Source organism: Astatotilapia calliptera, chromosome 11 (assembly GCF_964374335.1).
Source record: "Astatotilapia calliptera chromosome 11, fAstCal68.1, whole genome shotgun sequence".
In the NCBI taxonomy this organism is placed as follows: domain Eukaryota; kingdom Metazoa; phylum Chordata; class Actinopteri; order Cichliformes; family Cichlidae; genus Astatotilapia; species Astatotilapia calliptera.
In genome coordinates, this window is record NC_137432.1 from 19820351 (window position 1) to 19843632 (window position 23282).

Below are 23282 nucleotides of genomic sequence, written 5' to 3' on the forward strand. Positions count from 1 at the left end.
ATGTAATCGGTACGTCCCAAACTTTGCCCTCATTAGATATGAATAGAAACAAGCTGAAATCAAATATTCCGAGAGTACTGCTGTTATTCTAAACAGAAACATGGTAGAAGCTAAATTTGAGAAAGGGGATGAACAGAACAACAGAATAACATAATAAATTTTGGGGCAATGTTTATGTTTTTATTTAACTGTTAGCAAGATCCAGCAGAATATGAATAGATGGATGGATCGATGTTAGCAGGATGGTGCAAAAAAACAAAACAAAATCTCTGGTTGATTTTCATATAGTAAGATGGAGAAGTAAACATTTTTAGTACTTTTAAAGTTTGTCAAGGACTTGGTCTTGCAGCTTATGAAGCAGTTCTCAAGGGTTGACAGACTTTACCCCCTGCACCTTAAACAATGAATGGCCAATTTGCAATGAGATCTGAATAGGAAAATTTCTCACTAAGGGGAGGTGTCTGAAGAACACCAGCTGTTTAGCTAAAAGCCATATTGGACATGTGTTGTCCACATGTCCAATGAATGTTCCTACCACTCAAATAGAGGCATGTCTTAATCCAATACGCCAAATTCTGAATAGGAAGCATTTTAGAAAGTCTTTATTAATCTTTATTTAACCAGGAGGCGACACTCTTGAGATTAGGAATTCTCATTTACAAGAGTGTCTCGAGTTGTTATTAGCAAAGGCAAAATGATTATATCACTACGCACACCAGACTTTTCCTAACATGTTGCTTACTGCCAATATGTTTGCATCCATGCACGTTATATAAATGTTGCAATGTTTTTCTAAAACTTTTCTTCAACTATAGTGGGAAAAGGCACGAACAGTAGGTGCCATAAAATGAATATTCTGCTTCTAAAACAAACTCATATCAATGGCTCCTGATATGTTAAGTTGCTACTTAAGTTGTAGGACTTATTTTCACCTTATAATATAGCCTGAATTCAATTAACACAAAGAGTGTGAACCAAATCTACTGAATTAAACATTTAATTCTGGTATTGTGTGCAGTGAATGCTCTCCTGTATCTCTAAAGTTAACCCTTGACTTGGATAATTAGCTGCTGTATTTTTTTGCACTTGTATCCCAGTCCCTCTCTACATCTCAGACTTTCCCTAGAAGAAGCGTTTGCATAAATATAAAGCAAGCTGTCTCCCCTGCTGTCTATGTCAAAATGTGTGCAATTGCAACAGAGTGAACACTTTGTGTTTGCATTGCGGGAGAGCAAGCCTGTACTTAGCATGTTGTTTTTAGCTAGTCTTAATGTCTTCCATGTCCGGGCCCATTTGTCTCTGGGCTGACTGGGCCACATCAGTGGGGAACACAGAGGAGAAAAGCGAAGTCTGCATGTGTGTGATGTGTGTGACAGCTGCAGGCCTGGTTCACATAGCCACTGTGGCCCACTCTGTCACACCACCCAATAAAGCCTCAACTGTAATTAGCATATGCAGGGTGAGAGTTTTGTTTCAGCTGGTCTGCGTTTGCTCTTTAATCTTGTATATGTATTTAAGTTACATAAATATTAACATAAACATAAAAAAAGAAATACAAAGGAGGGAATGAGATGTTGATGAAGAAGCTGGAAATGCTCACTTAAAATCTGAGGTGATCCATTCAGTCTTTTTGATAGTGAGGTACTCTAAAGTTGTCAAGCAGAGAGCTGGTACAGGTGAATGCCTAATTCCTGGAACTTGTACTCTTAACTTTCTTGATAATGGAAGATAAATATTTTTTGTGTTGAGTAGGTATTCATGTATCCCAAACAAAACATCCCAAACATCTCTCTCACTGTTTTCAATGACAGTGGTGATCATCACGCTTCAGTTCACCTTTTTTTTTGCTGATTTGAGGTGATTGTAAAAAGATAACTTTTTTTTCCCTCCAGGTAGCTAGTAATTTTCAGGTTGATCCCATAGAAAGTATAAAACACGGCTGTAGCTTCCAGGTCAGAAAAATTAAACCAATGTGCAAGTTACACCAGATGGCGATAGCTGTGGTTCACAAAAGACTGGTCCCACAGAAGTCTATGGGAAAATGGTTTTCAATCTTGATCTCTGTCACTTCTCTGCTGAGTTCAGTTACTGCGTGTGGGTCTTATTAAATTTGATAATAAAAAAGTGAAGCTCGCTGGCTAATGACCGAGTGTGCAGTTTTACAGTCAGATGAAACCAAGACAATCAAAATGCTCCTCTCAAGACTTTGAAACCAGCGGGTGACATCACAGCAGCTACTGTATGTCCATTTCTTACACTGTTTGTGTGTGCTTCTTACTTTCTCCTTAAGTAAATTTTTAACTTCTAAATATAGTGAAAAACAGCTATCCCCTAGTCTTTCATATAATGTGTCACATAATTGCTGTTGATTACCACCAACTTTCAGTAGCCTAAAAAAAACAAAAAAAAGAAAATCTGTAAACCTTCATCAAATTAACTCATTTGGGATCAAATGTGCTGTATGTCCACACAGCTGATATTACAGTCAGTATTATTAAAGATAAATGCTAATAACAATTTGGAGTGTTAGGTAACAAAAAGTTCTACTATACTTGCACAAAAAATGCCTGTAAAATTCATGAAACTCTACTGCTGACATATGTAAACTGAATTCCTTAAATCTGATCACACCAGCTCGACACTGCTGGATCTAGGATGTCATAAAAACACAGCCACTGCAGTGCAGCATAAAAACTCAGAGACAAAAATTGTAATTAAAAACGATATCATGACAGGATTATACAATATACTGGGGTCAGTCAGTCCAGTCATGTCACACTCCTGTGAATGCCCAGTGTGGCAACACATCAGAGAATTAGACACTGGCAGATTTAAAAAAAAATGAATATAATTATTTTACAATATAGATTTATTTTTGTTTGACAAGATTATATTGTTTAAAGGGATATCCAACAGAGATCAAGAGAAAATTACCATCTTCTTCAGTGGATGGAAACATACCAAATATGTCCACCACAGGATTTTGTGACCACAACAGCACAATAAAATGAGTTTAAAAAAAATACACACAACAAAACAACTAACATCTTATTCATTACATCTTACTGACATGTTTGAAAGCCGAAGAAGGGCAATAAACTCCTGTGAAGCAAAGTAAATTCACTCAGTGTGAATTTAATGGTTGGCGATTGTGTTAGTTGCCAAAAACGGCCTTAGTCTTTCGCCTTAGAGTGACGGGCATGTTTGCCACACAAAGTTTACATCTACAGTGTGGCTATTACTCTTTTAAACACATCAGTAACTTGTAGTCTTAGTAGCAATGCAGGGTGTGGAATTAGAGCATGTGCCTGACCATCTCCCCTGTGGACATCAATAACTTTTCCAAACATCTGTATTAGTTCATGTGACTGAGACAGGATAAAGGTCTCTTATAATACTGTGAGCCTTGGGACATAACCACCTGATTCTGCTGACCCACATTTTTCTGTTGTTACATTGTTTGGTCCCTGAAGTGAAAATCAGGGGTGGGCGTAATTCGTTTCCTTCTCCTAAAACATCCACATCTGTGCATACGTCCATCACAGCAGTGGTAAAGCTGCAGGTTAATTTTGTACCTGGCCAGCCTTGTTGTAGACTGATTCGTGCCTAGGTGATGGCCTGGTTATAATACTTGTGTTTTTCTAAAAGTAATTTAACTTAGAAAACATACAATCATGCTCAAATTACAATGTATATCAATAGCAAAACCTGTCAAGTTATTTAATGTGGCACGAATGGTTTGAAACAAACATGCTGACATCATGACTCACAACACCCTAAGTGAGAAAGATGAAAATTATAGTTGCTTAAAAACTTACAGTGACCTACAATTTGAAGTCCCAGAATGTCATCAACTTCAAAAAATGTCATTTACAGATGTAACACTATACTGTATATATTTAAAAAACAAAAAAAAACAAAAACATGTACTCTAGGCCTGTATCCAAAGTTAACATGCAATGGCACACTACTGGAAAAAGTAATACAGTGTGAGAAGTTTTCACCCCTTTCCTTACATGGTGGATCTGGAGACTTCTCATGCCAGGCATTAGGTCTAATGTTAGCTCTCCATAACAGTGTAACGGCCAAGAAATATGAACCGTTTTTACAGGACCAGGTGCACCTTTTGATGCATTGTTCACTCAGTAAGTTAAGAAATAGTAAAGCCCCCCTCACTGACACAGTTAAAACAAATTAAAGTGCAGTTTCACAAACAGCAGAGTGAATTCTAGCACCTTTGCGGTTAAATCTCCTCATATACATGGCTAAGTCCTTGTATTACTGCATTCTTTGGGAAAATGAAGCTGCAAGAAAAGATGAAAACAGTTCTACCCCTTCTTATGTAATTGAAAGGTTTTAGTAAAGGGAAGAGTCAACGCAAATAAAAATATGCTGATTACCAAATGACCATATATAAAGAAATAATGCTAAATTAATTGGTGTCTAAAATGCTCTCGCCTGCTTTTCTCTTTTTTGTGCCTTCTTGAACATGACAGAAATTCCTCAGACATCCTGTAAAGCCATCAGGCTTATTCTCCCTCATGTCACAAGTTAATGGGTGGTCAACTATTGTAACATAGCAGATTCAGATACTACAAAAACACCACCTTGCTCATGGCCTGAACATAAGTAAGTCTGTATCAAACTTCAGTAATAGTGACTAGAAGAGAGAGATCTTTTACTTGCGGTAATCCCCCTGAGCATAGTTCTTATATAGCTTATAAGATTTATGGCTAAAGGTAAACCAGTTATAGCCCAAACACTTTATTCTGTATTATGAGTTGCTATTTCTAGTATCACAGTTGTTTTAGCTGCCTATTTTTAACGCAATCATTGCTACATCTTCGTATCTGCAAAACATCCATTAATGTTCAATAAAGCAATGAACAGCATGAAGGACTAGGCTATAGTTAGCCAGGGAGATTTTGGACTAGATGAGACCAATGCATTGACAAAATCAGCCAAAGGCTTACCTGATGCTAGGATATCACTAGTATTGCAATATTTTGCATGTCAATATTGTATCTTATTATAAAAACTCAAATACAAATTGAACTTTTCAGTACTAGAATAACAAATTTAATCACTTTTTCAGTCCAGCAGATGGTCCTGCTGACTTTATGTAGTGAGGTCAGCTGAGGTGATGCCCAGTGGGAAGAAGCAAAACAAAGATAGAGAGAAATTCCAGAATGAAATCAGAAAAACATCATCCCTGTTTAAACCAAACATAAGTACTGTAATTATTTTGGGTTTTTTAACAATGGTGGAAAATAGGAAATTAATATGACACATGTGGTTTGTGTTGCATGAAAGTAAAAATACTCTAGGAATATGACAAACATTCTCTTCTTGCTACCATCCTGAGACAGTGTTAGCCAAAGATAACAAAGCTAAAGTCAATTCAGCTAAAGAACCAACCAACACTGGACACACTTAGCTTAACAAAGCTACCTAGTAATTCAGAAGAAGAAAACACAATCCATGTGCAATGACCTGCACCCATACAATACTGCAGAAAACAATATTGTTCCCAGTAATTTACTTCCTTGGACTTGTTAGTCTGCTTGCCTATCAATCCTTCTTATCGGTTTCATTTTCACACGTGCTATAATCAGCTGATTTCAGTTTGTGTGCCAGAGGAGGAAAATATTTGCACAGTCTGCACAGGCATTACTTTTTTATTGCACAAAAAGATGAAATCACTGCATCCAGACCAGACAAAACAGCCGCATTAACCTGCTAACACAACTCTGATTCTTTGCTAGCACTTGCACAGACAGCATGCTAATGCTAAGCTAGGCAAGGACACAGGGTGATAAAAACTTTGCAAATTACACACACACTCATATATATACACACATATATACATATACTTTAATGCTATATATATATATATATATATATATATATATATATATATATATATAGCATTAAAGTATATATATATATAATTAGCTCATAAAATGATGAGAAAGCAGGGTAGCAGTTCAGAATACTGTATTTTTTCATTCGATTCAACGAGTGAAATTATGTTAAAATGATGGCTATAACATAATTTGACTTCAACCTGACTTTAACATAGATACACTTTTAAAAGGCTATAAACCTCTAATGAATTGAACATTGCTAGTAAGGAAATCTTTATAAATACTAATTTTTTACTTTTCCTTAACCAAATCTCAACATTGTTCAGACACGCAAATATATCTTTTAAATTCCTTTTCAACAGGTTTCAGCTGGGTAGGTCATGACTGAATAGGACATGACCTATTATTAGTTATTTTACTCACTAAGCAAGCATGCTACAGATTTAATCAGTTCGAGAGAGCTGTTATGCATTGAGTACAGGTAATGTATGCAGGATAGATCAAAAAATAGATTAGCACCATTGCAAAAAACTCTTAATGAGTCACCAGCTGAGCTAAAATAGATGGGGGTTACACTAAATATACACACGAGCTCATGTAAAACCCTAAGATAAAAATACAGTCCATTGCATTAGATATGGTGCTGGGCATGTGGTGAAGTCTGTAAAGAAAAATTTACCCTAATTTTCTCAGATCCTTTTTAAAAGGCAAATAACACATGACAAAGCGCCTCTGTTAATATTCAGGTCACTCTTTCAGTAGCACTCTTTATCTAACTGGGAATATATTATGTATTATGAGCACAGCTGATGTGATATTTTAGTCTCGCAAAGAGATCAAGTGACACATGGTGTTGGGTCTGGTGATGATAAGAATAATAGCCACATTTAATTGGGTGCATCTAACATTTTGAATAATTCCTCTGGGAAAAGAAGATCTTGCGTAACTACAGGTTGGTGAAGTATTCTGATGTTATTGTTTTAATTAGCCATTAACCATATTACGGTAATACATAACATCTCTGTATGTATGTTTGCTTCTTTTTCCAGCACCTCTTCCTAGACAGTTTAGCATCCCAAATTGGCAGACAGGTACATCTTAGGCCCCTGAAGGCTCTTATCTAATATCAGACCTTGTGATGTCATCATGTTGCCTAGCTACCTGCTAGCAATGGCTAAAACTGCAGCATTTTAGCATTTACCAATCTATGACATCTTAGAAAATGATTTTACATTTTATTTTTTGAATTTCACATTAGCAATGATGTGATGATATAATGCAATCATGTTGACTAGCAACCACCTTGCAACAGGCTAAAATGACCCATTTTGGAAATTCTGTCACCCCTACTTTTGAACATTTCTCCATGTGATTAAGGATATCAGTACCTTAACCAAACAAAACAAAACAAAAAAACACTGCATGAGCATGTCCCAGTGTAAATTAATGTAATAAGGCAGTAGTACACCAAAGTAATTCCCTAGGTTTTAATCACAGTAACATATTTTGGCTTCACAACAGACTCAGCTAACCTAAGCTAATTAAAAATAATAACAACATTGATTGCTTTACCAATGTGAAGCAAGGAAAGGCACATAATTTTGCTACATATGATACATATGATCCTCTGAAAGAAGCTGTATTTCTTTACAGATTCGTTTCTATGATCATATATAACTTGAAAAGACATCTAATCTCTTTCATTTCAAGAAAACGCGAACATGCCGCAAAGAAGATGGATATGATTAACTTAACACCACAATAAAATATTTAGTCACACTTGACTGCCTCAGGGAGAAATTGATAGCAGTGACTTGAGATTTAAACATGGAAAGTATTGCATTTAGTTCACTTAATTATGCAGAGACTTTGATTTTGGTCCAAATAGGATACATTGGCAGCTAGCTTCAAAAAGTCTAAAATTCTATAAGACTAATGAAATACACTCCCAAGAACATTCTAGATCAGATGAGAAACTGTCTCTTCTCAAAAGCCGTATGAATGTCCCATTATACTAGAAACTTCTGTTTGCCAAGTCAGGAAATCTCTTGCTGTTTTGATGAGACAAACATCCATAGAAATCCAGCATTTCAGCAGGGTGCTAATTTGTCATGCCCCACCACAACATGCAGAATGTATACAAGGCCATTCAATGTCCCGCTGGCTCATGTGGGCCATTCTGAGGGGGAGAAAAAAAAATCACAGCAATATAGACAGACAGAATGAGATGGATTCCTGCATTAAGTGGATGGGGTCCAATTCATAACAGGACTTGGGTTACAGTACAGTCTACTGCACATATGGACTTCTTTGTCCCACATTCCCCCTCATTCCCTATTCACGACAACAAAACCCTACAAGCAATGTCCAATTTTGAACCATTTTATTGTATCATATATTTATCATATATCTTCTGCTTATTTGTGTTGCTTAAAAAAATATCACTAAACATAACATATGACCCACTCCCAACAGGACTAGATAGTGCTTTGATAATGCAAAAGAAGTCCTATTGCTGCCATCCTCCTCTGCTCATCTTCACTGTGGTGGAGCACAATGTCTCCATCTTTCCTTAGTAATAGTAAGCCCGACACATCTAGCTTACACTGGACTCGGTGATCCTGGGTTTCTGTGGACTCAACACTTTCCAAAGATAACACGGGCCACAGATTTCCACTCACGGGCAGGCTGAGGCCCTGCTGAGGCAGACTGCCTGATGGGGAACAGACCAAAAAGAGCAGCCACATCTCACAAGATGCATAGCACTGTACTATGTGATATGCCGTCAAGGTTTGCAGTTAGTTACTTCAGATGACAAAAACAGGGACCAAGAGTGTCAGAAGACTGTGCACTCAGGGGATAAAGAGGCGCAAGTGGCTTTAGAAAATGATACCTTAGACAGAATAATAAGAATGTCACTAAGTACAAGAAGGCAAACAAATCAAGTGCTTTATAAGTGCATTTCTTTGTCTACTATGTATAACTCTTCGCAAATGGCTCCTGTGTCCCATTAACTCTCTGTTGCCCATAGATATGTCTGTGATATATTGTCCTATTCTAATATCCAGAGGTAAACTGAGATTTCCAGAAATGAACGATCCCTCTAAGAGGGCCTAAAAAGCCCAGCCTGGCTGTGTGCACAGTCATACACCACATGGCATCTTAGTAGGGGAACATTCCTCCATGTCTTTTTCTCTCCCTCTAAAACCATTTTTCTCGATTTAGAAATGGGGGGCACAAAAAGCGGTTTAGTGCAAAAATATGGGGCAGCAGATTAATGCAAAATTAAGCCATAAAAACCTGACATATGTGAAATGTCCCAGACTGGGAATGAAAAATCATTTCTCCTATTCAGGAACTTTCCACAGGAAGAAATGCCTGAATTCCACTTAGCCTCATTCTACCATGTGCCAAAGAACAAAAAAGGAAGAAATGGTTGAAAGATTTACCTTCGCCAAAACATTACCATCACGAAATCTCTCTGAGGGGGATAGGAGACAGGTATCTAAAGTATGTCCACAAGGTAAGGTCTTGGAAGGAAGTTGGGCAAAATTCAATCCAAACAGTGTCTTTATAGTACTTTCTTTCCAACTATGCACTACTAAACACCACAAGGGAAAGTGGAGTGAAATGATGTTATGGCTTCAGTATTCAGCATAGCTTACAGGAGATGGGATTGTGTCTTTCTTCCATAAATCACTTCACAGTGACAAGAGGTGGTGCTCTAGTCAGTCAGCCAACCCCCGCAGGGTGACCTCAAGAGGGACAGCTTCCCTCGAGCATGAACCCAAACAAAAAAAGAGGGTATGGCAAGATGAAGCCATAAAGGCCTCCGCCAAACCAGTGCTTTCATCCTATAGCAGCTACACAATCAGCATCCTAGAATACAGGCAAATGTAAAGAGAAAGAGAGTGAGGGAGTGTGTGAGTGCATTTGACAGGGGTTGAGAAAGGACCTCTCTGACCCTTAACATGTGTGTAGCTCATCCAGAGGAGGGTGCAGGGCACTCCTGATGAGCCATGCGGGGGAGGGGGGGGGGTGTCACCAGGTGGCCCTTAGGGTTAAACAGGATTGACCCCATTTGATCCTGACACCGCTGTCAGAAGCGGATCTATGCTTAGCTTGTCAAAGAAAGCTGAACACTGCGGCGTATCCTTGTTGTAAAACATCCACTAAAGGGTCTATAAAGTTTATTTTTTCTCTTGGAAAAAATGTTTAAAAGAAACCTCTTGACCATGGAAGACACTGCTATTTCTCTTTGTCGTTTGTGCTTTCTTTGCCTATTCAAAACTGCGTTTCAACAACACCCTTTCATCCACTATCTGTGCATTAATCTCATAATAGCAGTATGGGCTCATATGATTTTCAATGGAGCCCCAGTGAATGCACGCCAAGTCTGAAAAACAAACCAGTTAAATTTGTTCAAAATGACACGAGAGTCTCTATCTCAGGGCAAGCCAAGGCAAGGAAAACATGGCTGGTTGGCAGGTTAGGGTTAAACACTTCCTCTAAATGCTCAGACACAAAGGTCTCAGATGACAACATATGGCTGGAGTGAGGGTAGCTTTTAATGTCATTTTACGTATTGTAGCTTTTTCTCCAGCCTCAAACTGCTGACTTTGTCACAACTGAAAAATCTCAACACTACAGTATGGTAATGTTAGGTTTAGATATCCAGGCCAAGTTCTACTCTATCATAATAAATTATCAATAATAAATGATTAGTATCATTTTTGGTGGATGTGTTGTTGTATTTTATAAAATAATAATTTAGTGTATGAATAAAATCATGGCCCTTCAAATATACTAGATTAAAAAGAACAATAATGGCGTCATTTTTCATGCCTTTTTTTGTTTAAAACAGACCTAAACAACATTGCAAATAGAAGATTATTGAAGTTTATGTTTCTCCATATCACTGTTTCAGATCTATTGGACTACATGAATAGTCTGCCCTGTCTGAGATTTTGTTTTGTTTTTGTTTTGCTCCCTGCTTTTATGTGAGGGCTTCACATGTGACCACTTCCAGTAAATGTGGGATTGGGACGAAAAAGCTACCAATCACAATCAGCATTTCTTCTAGTCGCCCATGTGGCTGGAATCTAGCTGGTCTGATCAGAATGAGATAAATGTGTTTGTGTGTAGAAAAGCATAGCAGACAGCTTTTATAAGACAGGCGGGGTTTGCAGAGATGTAGACAGTAACTTTTTTAGTAAATTTTACGCACAGACAACAGGCATATCAAATATTTTATATGCTAAATGAATCCACCAGTTATTTGTGTGCAGGCACTTAATTATAGATGATTCGAAGCGTGCATAAGCAAGTATGAGTACCTGTTTGTCTAGTATCATGGTGAAAACCTGCAGTTGCATTTTCTTGTGATTGTCGGCTCAAACTTCACCAGTTTTGTTGTAACTGATGTAAAAAAAAAAAAAAGTTCAAAAACCTGAAGTGTGTAAATCCAGTGTTACAGTGTCTGTTTTCTCTGTTCACCGACTGTAACTGGTTAACAAAATTAATTTAACCATCAGTTATGAGGCATGCAATCGATCGACCGATGTGCAGGAAACAGTTTTGGAGGTGCTGCTTCTGTCGCTTTGCTGTGTGCTTCACTCAGCTGGAGCAGTGGAAACTTACAAGGGAGTCTGGGACTCATATGTGGTTCACGAGGACACATTAGATGTGCAGCTGCAGCATTCTTTGCGTGTCATATTCAACTTAAACTCAAATGATTTGGATTACAAAGTTCCCAAGCATTACTTGCCATTTTTGCCACACTGAGTCACCAGTGGTCTACAACATAAAGTTCATTAATGGGTGGTATACTTCCTGCCTCACAAGACAAGTGATTAAAGCCTGTAGTATAGATGAGAGGCTGACTATCCTTTTCTTTTAAGTTGACTGCAGTGATTGCATTTTAATGGACTCACGAGTATCTGTGGTGCAGCAGTGAAATGTGTGCCAGATCCTGCTAGCATATCATCATGTCCACAAAACAGGTGGCTAAGAGTACACGTTATTTATACCTGCCAATAAACATGTGGCAGAATCACAGTTGATGTTTGCCAGCAGACCCTCTGGATTTGATGCCGTCCTTTTATCGTACACTTAAAAATAGACCAAAATAGAATCAAAACACATTCCTTTTCGTCAGTTGCAGTTTTTACTGACATGTGTGACTTGTCTGATTGGCTAGTGCTCTTTGCTTGTTTAGAGTTACTGAGCTAATCAGAGTAGAGGCAAAATACAGGTAGGTCAAAAAACACATACGCTGCCAAAGTGTCAAACACTGGCTGAAAGCAGAAAAAATGTGTTAGTATGCTTTGCCAACCTAAGCAAAGTGTTTTTTGTTTTTCCCCCCACATGAATATTTTGGTAAATGTATCTACCCAACAAGGTAACCGATAGCCCTCTGAGATTTACTAAGATCAGACTGAAAATTTCCCCCCATTTGCTGCTTGGGAGGTGTTATTTTCAGCCTTTGCTCTGCATGTTTTCATACAAGTACACAAGATGACCGTGCATCAGAAAACTGCTGATTGAGATTATAGTTGGTGGTGGTGTTTAACTGGCGCATACGAATCATGATAATGCAATCGATTTTTATTTAACAAACAGATGTTAGCATAATGTGTCCACCCTCTGTGTTTGCGTGTGTCTCGGAAGAGAAAATTCAGAGTGAAACCCTACACGGCTTCATTTAGCTTTTGTGTTGAACCTTGCTAATACAAAAGGCATTCATAATAGTAGAGAACAGACAGAGAGAGCTGCCACTGATGTCATTCAATTCTGAGGTCCAGACACTGGGAGAGATTCAAACATTTTTCATATTCCCAAACACACAGATTAAAGGCTTACATTCAGGCTTTTATCTTATAAACAAGAAGTCTATGCAAAATATTTAAGTGCTTTGTGCGCTCAATGATCCTTAAGTGACCACTGACAAAACCACCATACAACACATATGAGTAGATCTAAATGGATCAGAACAATGTCTGACATGCTCACTGAAAGATGAGCCTCAACTTTACACAGCTTTAACCACAGCAATGATGTAAACATGGCTCGCTTTCCTCACAGCATCAGGAAACATTACTTATGGGTTACACCAATTGAGATTTTCACTCCTCTTTACGACGCAGTCTAAGCAAAAGCAGACAATGTTTCTTTTGCTCTCACCGCAGAGGAAGATTGGGTAAGTTGTTTGTTTAAGTGTAATTATTATTATTATTTTTTCACACAAAAATTTATTGTTAAATTTAAGAACAGTATCCGCTTCCAAATTACCTCAGCTCCACCATGCTTCCTCACGATAAAGGGATTTTTATATACCTGTCGCTGACCAGTGAACGCAGCGTGCATTTTAGCGTCGACCTCTCTTGTAACCTGCAGTTCAGATGGAACCATCCTGAACATGCCTGAACCGCCTAAGTAGGCTTTTGGCTCAAATTCACACAAGACATTGGGGCCTTTCTCTCGCTTCTCTATCTATGGTTCTTTTCTTCTGCTCTGAAGAATGCAACAAAGGTTGTCCAGTCTTCTCTTGCTGAGGCCACTCTGAGTGTTCCCCTTAAGAGCCATGGGTGGGCTGCAAGAGGAGATTCTCCTGATGCTTGAGCTCTTTTTTATTTATTTATTTCTAACTGGGGTCTCCAGTGGACAGTTTTCTGCTTCAGATGTAGCCTTAAACAAAAGCCAAGTAAGAACACTGTGGTTGCTTCAGTGATTGATGCAAACATTACACAGTTGCTACATTACCGACAATGTCCTCCACTGTCATTCCTTAGATAACCGTAATACCCGTTATATGTATTTGTTCACACATTGTTGAAAAGGCTGAAGCTCCCATTTATTTTTTTACATTTTACAAAACTCTTGAGTGCCACCCCCACTGCTTTGTTCAAACTAACGTGAGCAGAAAATATAGATATTATGTTTCATTAAAGATTCTACAACACAAATATTCCTTATCCCAGTTATGGGCTGCGATTGAGCTTACATCAGCTCTAAAAATAACGACTGCACTTGCTGCTTGGCCTTGGACGTGTTTGAAGATGATAAAGAGAAACAGATACCCGTTGTTAGCTGTGAAGGCACAGTTAATATTGGATCGATATATGGTCTGCAATATCCACAATAATTCCACAGCTGCGTATCATGCCTGCACTCTGGGTGGAGGTCGATACTTTGGAGAACACGAACACAAGCGGATAGCTTTCAAATCATTAACACATCACCGCGAAACGCAGCATACTTTGTGCCTTTGCCAAATAACTTGCGGTGAATATTCCTGGAGTTTCTTTTGGAAAGCAGCCAGTTACCACAGCACAAGGTGGAGGCTGCAGGTGTTCCAGAGCTAGATAACAGTTAAGAGTCCTGCAGAGATAAAAAAAAAAGACATTCCTAATCTGTTTTACACTAAGAAATCAAATAGCTATTGCTTACCTGATACAAATTCATACAAAATGTGTCAGAGAGATGCAAAGGGAGAATTAGCTGGAAGAATCTACAACTTTCCCACAGAACAAAGTAGCCCTATACAATGGCAAAGATTTGAAGTGGGAAGGATTCAGATTAGGTGACAGTCCAGCACTTCTCCACAACAGGAGAACAAATCTCCACCAGTTTCGTGAGTGGCGAAAAGATCACCGTCACATCCCTTCCTGCTTAGTCCTAAAGAGGTAGTATAAATCTTTATTTTTCCAGCTGATGTCAGCCTTAAGACCGAATCAATCTCAGCACATGGATGTTAGAAAATCCAATAATTCCCCCTTCAAAGCAAAACAGCAATGGTAAACTAATTCAGAGCCAGCCAGCTGTGGCAACAGTACTTGATCCAAGGTGAGAGAAGAAATAACAACACTGAATGAGTGACAGTTACTGTAACGACAAACAGGCTCTTAAGCATTCCTCATATTCTCCTGATGGATGCAGAGAGAAAGAGACATTTCCTTACAAAGAAGCGGACATCAAAGCTGAGGGAAACAAAAGGAGCCAGCGTGACATGTGAAGGAGGATGTGTGATGAATTGCATGGCCCACTAGGATTTGGCTGAAGGCCAGTGGGGTACTGAGTTAAAGGTCAGGTCTTTTTTTTTCTTTTTTCTTTCTTTCTAGTCAAGACTGGCACTCAGATTCTCCTTGCCGATACAGTATGACCATAACCCCAAACTCAGATCTCAAATATGACAAAGATGATAAATTAAAGACAACCTGAAATTTCAGAGGTATAAAATACAAGGATGCATGCATCGGTTCAGTGTATGGGGGCATATTTAGAATATCAAACCCATAAAGCAAATAAAAAAAATCAGTAGCAGATTAAAATCTGCACCTGTCAGCTTAATGAATTTAACCTAAGAGACAAAAATACTTCAACTTTTTGTAATTGTCACTTAACAGTTTAAGTCAGTTCTGGGATGAGCGATGCGCTGCCTAGATGCTAAAAAGGACAACTGTAACTACTGTTCTTTCTTTAATTTATCATTTCCATTTCTGTTGGGAAAAAAAAAACATTAACTGAAGAACCTTCATAAAGTTGTTAGGAAACATTTTTCAATAATTAGCTTTTCTAACTCCTTTTAAAGAACAAGCAGTCGTTCCAAATAATCAAGGAAACAACGACCAGAATTCCACAATGAATCTAAGGCATCAGATTTCTGTCTAAAGCGGCCTGATAAAACAAACTCGGATCATTTTAAACACCCAGATGTTCAATATTACTTCAGTATTACTTGCACAGTTTCAGCACCTGCACATGTAGAAGTGAGCAGCTATCAGGCGTTTCAGGTTTCTGCCTAGGATACGGACACTCTTTCAGCTAACACTGCGCTTGATGTAGATCTCTCTTGAATCTACATCAAGGGAGGAACTACCCTTCTTGCGAATGGGTATTTAGTGACACCATGAAAACAACATAAACCTTAGATTACACTTCTTTATACACTGTTTTACAAAGTGAAGTTCCCCCTTCCCCAACTATTAGAAATCAATGTTTGCTCTACAGGAGTAGTAAGTACTGATGACCTTCACCAAATTAATGTGATACTGAAGAATTCTTTCAATTCCTGTCCCATTAGGCTGGTTATGTTATCTCCAGATTTTTAGAAAAAACACCTCTGTGGGTACTGAGATTCATGGCGATTGTGACTTATGACAGAAATCTGACGCCAAACAAATAGTTAAGAAACATAGCAACCAACAGAATGCAACATTTCACTCAGCTCTTCTTTGTCCTCCATTCAAGGAGGACAGATGGAGAGTAAAGACACCTAAAATCTCAACTCTAAACCCAAAATAGATTCCTGCAAAGACATCAATAAACATTTCTGCGCATACAGCAATTAAATGCAGGGTTTATGCACAAAAACAACAACAAAAAAAGACTCCTCCCACCAGCTTCAGCTGTTTAAAAAACTGTGGTTACCGAGGTTATACACCTGTCCACTTCAACAGTCTCACAGCAGTGGTGGTCTGGTTCGCATAGCATCCACTCTTAGCTCTCCAACATACACGCCGTAATGTGCATCTTGGACAAACATATTCTCTTATAACCTGCAAAAGTTTCACCTATCAGTCATCTGATTTTGCTACAAAAGTCTGGGCAGCTGTCAGAAGTGAAGGGGGAAGAGTAAAACAGAGAATTTACAGCACTGAAACATCCCTTCTTATCCACAGGGACAATGTTTAGTCCCCTGGTCAGGCTGCACACTCAGCCTTCTCTGGCAGTCCTGTAAACACAGCAGGAAAAAAACACTCCGCTCGTGGATGAAAATGTAGACAGCGAGCTTCTTTTCTGGATGGGTGAGGAGCAGCGCTGAGGGGCCTTACAACTGGAAACAGATGGTTTCTTAATATGTGCATACCTTTGGATGAGTGTGTGTGCGAGTGAATGCGAACAGATGAGGGCGCTTATGTGAATTGATGTAGTAGTCTATTTGTGCAATATGTGAAGCAAATCTACAGCAGAGCAATTAACTCTAATCCCGTTAAATAGATTTTTATATATATGGAACATTTTTGTATTTTAGGGGCGACGACAGAGGGACGTAACGCAAAATGAATGGAAACACTGAGCTGCACTGTTGCACGTAAACGCCACATTAACCTAAGCCATGTTGTTATCTCACTGCATGTGGCTGTTGGGCTCACGGCCAAACAGAAAGAACATTTAAAAAAGCAGAATGAGTCAAAGTGTGAGATGAGCCTTCCAGTGATCTCGTGTTACTATCAGCTATGATTTGAACAGCAAGACCCATTCCCCTCACTTTTCTTGTTTGCTGCCTCAGATTTCTCTTCTTTGGCACAGCGTTGTTTAGGTTGGCCTCCTGGGGAGACTCTGAGACCATGATCCCATTTTGGAGTCTCTTTGAGGCCAGTGAAAGCGATGGCAGTCCAGGCCATTTGATCATCTTACGTCTCCCACGTGCCATGTGATATGCATGTTTTTAATTATTCTCCTCTTGCCTGGCACTCCCCTGCCTCAAATGTGGCTTGTTATTGGATTTTATTGCTTTGATTTGACTCCAAAGTGTGGTGACTCCAACCCTGGGGATTTTCTCTATGTACATACAGCCATCTAAATATGCATCGTGACAGACATGAAGGATTAAAATGGTGATAACAATCAAATAGGAAATTCAAATAAATATTTTTAACTTGGAAAATAAATCCCTTGTTTCCTTACAAAATTGTAGCAAAAACTTCATGCAGATCCTAAGTTTTTAATAACCAAGTTAACTACTGGAGTTACTTTTATGTGTGTGGACAAAAAGTGCAGATCGCTAAGTACATATCTGGCAGGGTGTCTGGAAAAAACAGACACTGTGGCTGGGAGCAACACGAAAACCCACAGGTGATCTTATCATTTTAAGCTATTGTGCTGACATCACCCATTCACCCACACAATAATAGATTAATTAGACAAACAAACATGTAAAGAGCCCAAGCTCTTAATGTGCACTGTTAGTTGCCAGGAACTAATCTTCCAGCATGGTGTGCAGAGGGATAATTGAAGAAAATTTACAGCTCATAGTCTTCCACTTTAACGACCACAGAGTTTTCAGTTGTGAACCTGAAGATCAAAACTACCAATTTGACAAAATTATAGCTTTAAGAGAAAACACAAGTCAACAACGAGCGGTCACAATGATTCATGCCCTGAGCCCGGATTATAAGAGGTTGTAAAAGACAAGGCAGATAATCCAGCGAGAATGTGTCGCCTCTGATTACAGCTGCCACTCTTCAGCTGGGATCAGTGTGTTGACAGATGAACCTGCTCTCAAAGGGAAATATCAACAAACTTGAGCTTTGAAATGTATGATTTCGACCTCTGACAATAGAAGGCATTTGCTAATAAGAAAGAAAAAGCTTTGCACTACCCTAACTTGTGATGGCTCTCTATGGGTATTACAGTGACAACATAATTTGCAGACTGCAGCTGACAGATTTACCACATCAGATATTTAGCTTTGCATAAATCACACGATTTGGCACAGGAGCAAGCTCTGATCATATACACTTACCTGACAGTTTGTTAGGTACACCTCTTCAACTCCTCAGTAAAACAAGTATTAGCCAATCACATTCTAGCATTTCAATAGATGTAGGCATCGTAGAGTTGACCTGCTGACGATTAAACACAGTATCAGAATGGGGAAAAAAGGTGATCTGAGAGACTTTGAAGATGGGATGGTTGTTGATGCCAAAGGGGTTGATATGAGTATTTCAGAAACTGCTGATCTACTGGGATTTTCCACATAACAATCTCTAGGATTTATAGAGAATGGTCTAAAAAGAGAAAATGGAAAAACAAAAAGGCATTTGAAAATGCCTTGTTGCTACCCTGAAGTTAGAGGGGAATGGCCTAGACCAGCGGTCACCAACCTTTTTTGCGCCACGGACCGATTTGTGCCCAACAATATTTTCACGGACCGGCCTTTAAGGTGTCGCGGATAAATACAACAAAATAAAACTAGTACCGGTACTGAAAAAAAGAAGATTTATTCATAACACATGTGAAAAGACCCAGGAAAACCGAGTTAACGATAAAAACGATAACAAAATAACGCTGAAAACCGATATAAACCCTGAAAAGCATACATTTCACACCCGAGTCTCAACTCTCACGGCCCGGTACCAAATGACTCGGCCCGTGGCCCGGGGGTTGGGGATCGCTGGCCTAGACTACTTTGATAGCTGATAGGAATGAGAGAGTAAGTCAATTAACAACTCATTGTAACCGCGCACGAGACATTGAACCTTGAAGCAGATCCAGACAGAAATCAGCTTCTGCTGTAACATTCAGATGGTGCGATCAGAGTTTGGTGTGAGCATGAAAACAGGGATTAAGCCTGGCTTCCATCAATGTTTCAGGTTGGTGTTGTGGTGTAATGGCATTTGGGATATTTTCTTGGAACACATTTTGCATTATTAAACCACACAGTCTACCCGAGTATCATTGCTAACCACGATTATACTTTTACGACTACAGTGTGCCCATCTTCTGATGGCTGCTTCGAACAAATGACCTCCACAGTTCCCAGTTTTCACTTCAATCCATGTCATGGATGTGCAATCGACAAATTTGCAGCAACTGTGTGTGTGATGCCATCATAACAATAAGATAGACAAATCTCTCTCTGAGAAATGTTTTCAGCCTCTTGTTGAATCAGTAAAGAAGAATTAAGGCAACTTCGAAGGCAAAAGCGGGCCCATCGCAGCCCACTGAGTCTATATCCACATATGATTCCACAGAAAGCTATTTTGGAATTTTTACTTTGTGAGAACTGCTAATGATTACAAAGCACATGTGACATTTGTTAATTCTTAACTTGGTATCCCTATTAAAACATTCTGCGGCTCACACTAATACATCTGTCTGTCTTCAGCCTCTTCATGCCATGACAACACAGCAACTCCCGCAGCTTCAGAAACAAAACTGCACTTAAAAAGAGGACTGGCAGACAACAGGAAAATAATCACGAGATTGCTTTAATCAGGCCCTCAATACCACATCTAGTTCACCAACAACAATAACAGCCTAAAGATCTAAACAGACCGGGCCCGACGCTAACGCACTGAGAGGGACAAGCTGAGGTTATTGTCTAAATCCCGAGCTGCTATGCTGGTCCTACAAAATGCAAACAAAGCTCAAACTATAACTTCTACAGGTTATCCAAAGACAAAAAATGAATCAAATGAAACCTTATGACATAAATACAAATACCTAAACAGCTTCAGACTGCCTCCACATAGTGCTCTGGATCTTTTATAGTGAGATATCCATTCCACTGTTATTCATTACATTCATCATTGCCGAGCACTGTTTATGGCCTCTAAGCTCCAGGAAGGCTCATACTAACAAGCCAATCTAGTCAAATAGTCACCTGAACACCATAAAAGTGAACACAAGTCATTTAGGCTTCATTTATCGTAAATGTTAGCGATTATAAAACAGCTCAAGATAATGAAAATACGCTTAGCTAAAACATAGTTTAGTGCCAGGTAGGTACTTTTAGCACACAAAGAAACCAGATGATCTCACTTTGTGATTACAACAGCAGCGGATTAGTAAAAAGCAGTTTAATAAACCATTAACTCCTTGGGTGAAGCATTTCCTTCCTCCCCTCTGTTGCACAGATTTCTGTCTTGACATATGCATGTGAGTGCTAATGACTATGATTAAGGAAGCCCGGATTAGGTCTCGCTGTGGTTCATGACACATACACACAGACAGACAAATAGAAAGCTGCCCCTGTGATGAGTACATTTGGAGAAAGCCAAAAAACCCAGATAACGTAAACAAGGCAATGTACGGCTTAATTCAAACTTGAAATACACGCAACGTGTTTTCCACAAAATAGTGCTAAATGATACCGATTAGAATACACACCGCTGTAACCAACTCATCACTCATGTTCATGAAGGGGGCCTCTAGGATAAACAGAATATCTTAACGACGTGGGTGTACTATTCTAGCACACAATCTTAAGTGTGCTTAAGTGTGCAAAAAAGAAAAAGAAAATCCAGAGCTTTAGACAATCTTAGTGTTAAAGCTACTTTAATGCCTCCGTACATCTATTACTGGCTCTTGTACAAACATATTTTATTACAACAGAGTGCAGCTTTCTTTTTATTTTATTGCACGTGATTATTGATTATATGCAGACAAAAGAATGTGGCCAGCTAAAGAACAAAGTCACTGAAATTTATAGGCATTTTAGAGAAATACTCTATCCGTTAATACAGAGCAAGGGCAAAGCCTGAAGTATAGCACGCCATTTGTGCTTGGGAAACTAATGAATTATGTACTACACATAACAAGAAAATCACCCAGTAATTCTGTACTCATGGGGCTACGAGGTAAGCTCACTAGTCAGATAAAATTAGGCTCAAATGTCTGGACAATTTACAGTAACAGTGACCACCTCAGCTTGAGGAAATAAATCAGCTAACCACCCAGGCATTCACTGAGGGAGACTGGAGAGGGGCAACAGGTGGCTGTCAACTTAGAGAGAAAGAGGGTCATCATCCACTTAGAGAAGAGCAGCAAGTCTGTCGGTCACTCCCCAGGCTCCACTAAGCTAAGCCAAGCACCAGCAGGAGGAGAGAAGAAAGCCAGTTCAGTTGTGAGTTGTGTTCAGCCAAATATTCACAAGTACAGCCACGTTAAACGTGTGACATGTTACATCAAGCACTGATTAGAAATGACTTTTGGTTATCCACTGTTATTAAATCAGTATCGTTAACAACAAGAATTTAACGATGCATAACATATGATAGGTCTACTGTATCAATTACATAATTACAGTGTAAAACACATGAAAGAGAAATCCTTTTTTGCAATCAACATGTGCAAACTTGAGTTAATCAGGTTGGAGGAAAAGCTGTGTTTCTCCGTTGTCTCATCAGTCCCTGAACGAGCAATTTTCCCAACCTTTCCATTATCATCAGCAGGTACAATAAACAACCAAGAAGGACCCTCAGATAGTTCTCTCATCATAGTGACCTCATTCAAATGAAAAATGTCTGTGTTTTTGGTTCACTTGTACTGCAAGCAGCTAAATATAAAATCTGACAATTTACAGCCTAATAGCCTTTGCAGACCTTGGGTTATTTTTGCACTTGATGCCTGCAGAGGAGGCATGTGTTCCTCCGAATGACATTACCGACAGCCTCAATGCTCTACTGGAAAATGACTTCTTAAAAGCATGTGGAGTAATTTATTGTATTAAAAATATTGAAAAAAAAAGGTAACAAAACAGATAAAACCTTGTTGGTTTAATCTTTCCATAAAGATGTGGAAAAATAAAGTAGCTAAATCTAAATCAGAGAGTACAATGCAGTTAGTAAAAGATTAGCCATCCTCAGTTTAATCAAAAGGCTTTTTGTGTGTGAGCGTATGGGTCGGCACACATGCCATGTGCATGCATGTTTGCATATGTTTTCACTCAGCTCTATGCTGGTTCCCTCACATTACTCAAAGATACCAGGAGGCCCAATTAAACAAAGTGACAGAACCCAGTAAGTCCAAAAACATAAAATGTTTTCAGGGTTTGCTCCGTGCCAGTGCTCTGTGTTCGTACTGTTGCTGAAACGGTGCTGTCACTTGGCTTTTTTCCACAAGTGCTGCTGTGCAACTTTTACAAGGATCTACATAAAATAATCAACTGGTGACAGAGCTAATTAAAGCTGATGTAGTCAGAAGGAGACAAATTATAGAGGGAAATGTGACAAATGCAGAGTTTGGAGCACAGTTTTATTACTCACCGATGCACGCGTGAACTCTGACTGATAGCTGCGTTCGAAGAATGATGCCGTGTTTCTTTCCTCGTCTACAAAGACAAAAGACAAACGGAGATAAAGCAACATGTCAGAAGGTATTGGACCATTGTGATCATTTCAATTTTCATGTGCGTGCCAGACATAGGTGCACATGTTGACAGGATAATGGAGCTGAAACGCTGTTGTTAAATGGTGCAAAATGATCTTCGAGCCTTTTTCAACAAGTTATTCTGTTCCGTTTCAGGCAACATTTGCAGTTTGAACACAGCAGGAAGCAGATCAGGGAAAAGGTCTTCATCAATGAAAATGAAGGATGGGAGCAACTCTGAGGTCAGCTCCACCCCCTGCGTTAATGGAGATATGCCAAGACCCTGTCAGCATCCTGTCAAGAGCTCACAATGTGCGAATGAAAATCAAAAACAAAGAAGACAACAATGCCCCTGAATGCTATTCAGTCCTGATAGTGAATGTGAGAACAGTTTAGATCCCTCAAAAGTTAATTCTCTAGTGTCTGTGAACAGACACTGAAGTTTGCAAAAGTTCAACTCTCAATACTTTGCTGCTCCCATACTCGGTGTGTGGTACTCCCAGACCTAATCATTTAACAGTTTTTAATTACTTTCATTTT

General features: G+C 39.0%; 1 protein-coding gene across 2 annotated transcripts in view; it reads right to left on the bottom strand.

The window, feature by feature from the left end:
• The window catches only part of fhod3b (formin homology 2 domain containing 3b), an 89653-nt gene that overhangs the window by 54662 nt on the left and 11709 nt on the right, over positions 1-23282 (bottom strand). For both annotated transcript variants that reach the window (XM_080307946.1, XM_080307945.1), the window contains exon 3: positions 22640-22704. In XM_080307946.1, the coding sequence (XP_080164072.1) occupies positions 22640-22704 (65 nt within the window). The remainder of the gene's footprint in view (positions 1-22639; positions 22705-23282) is intronic.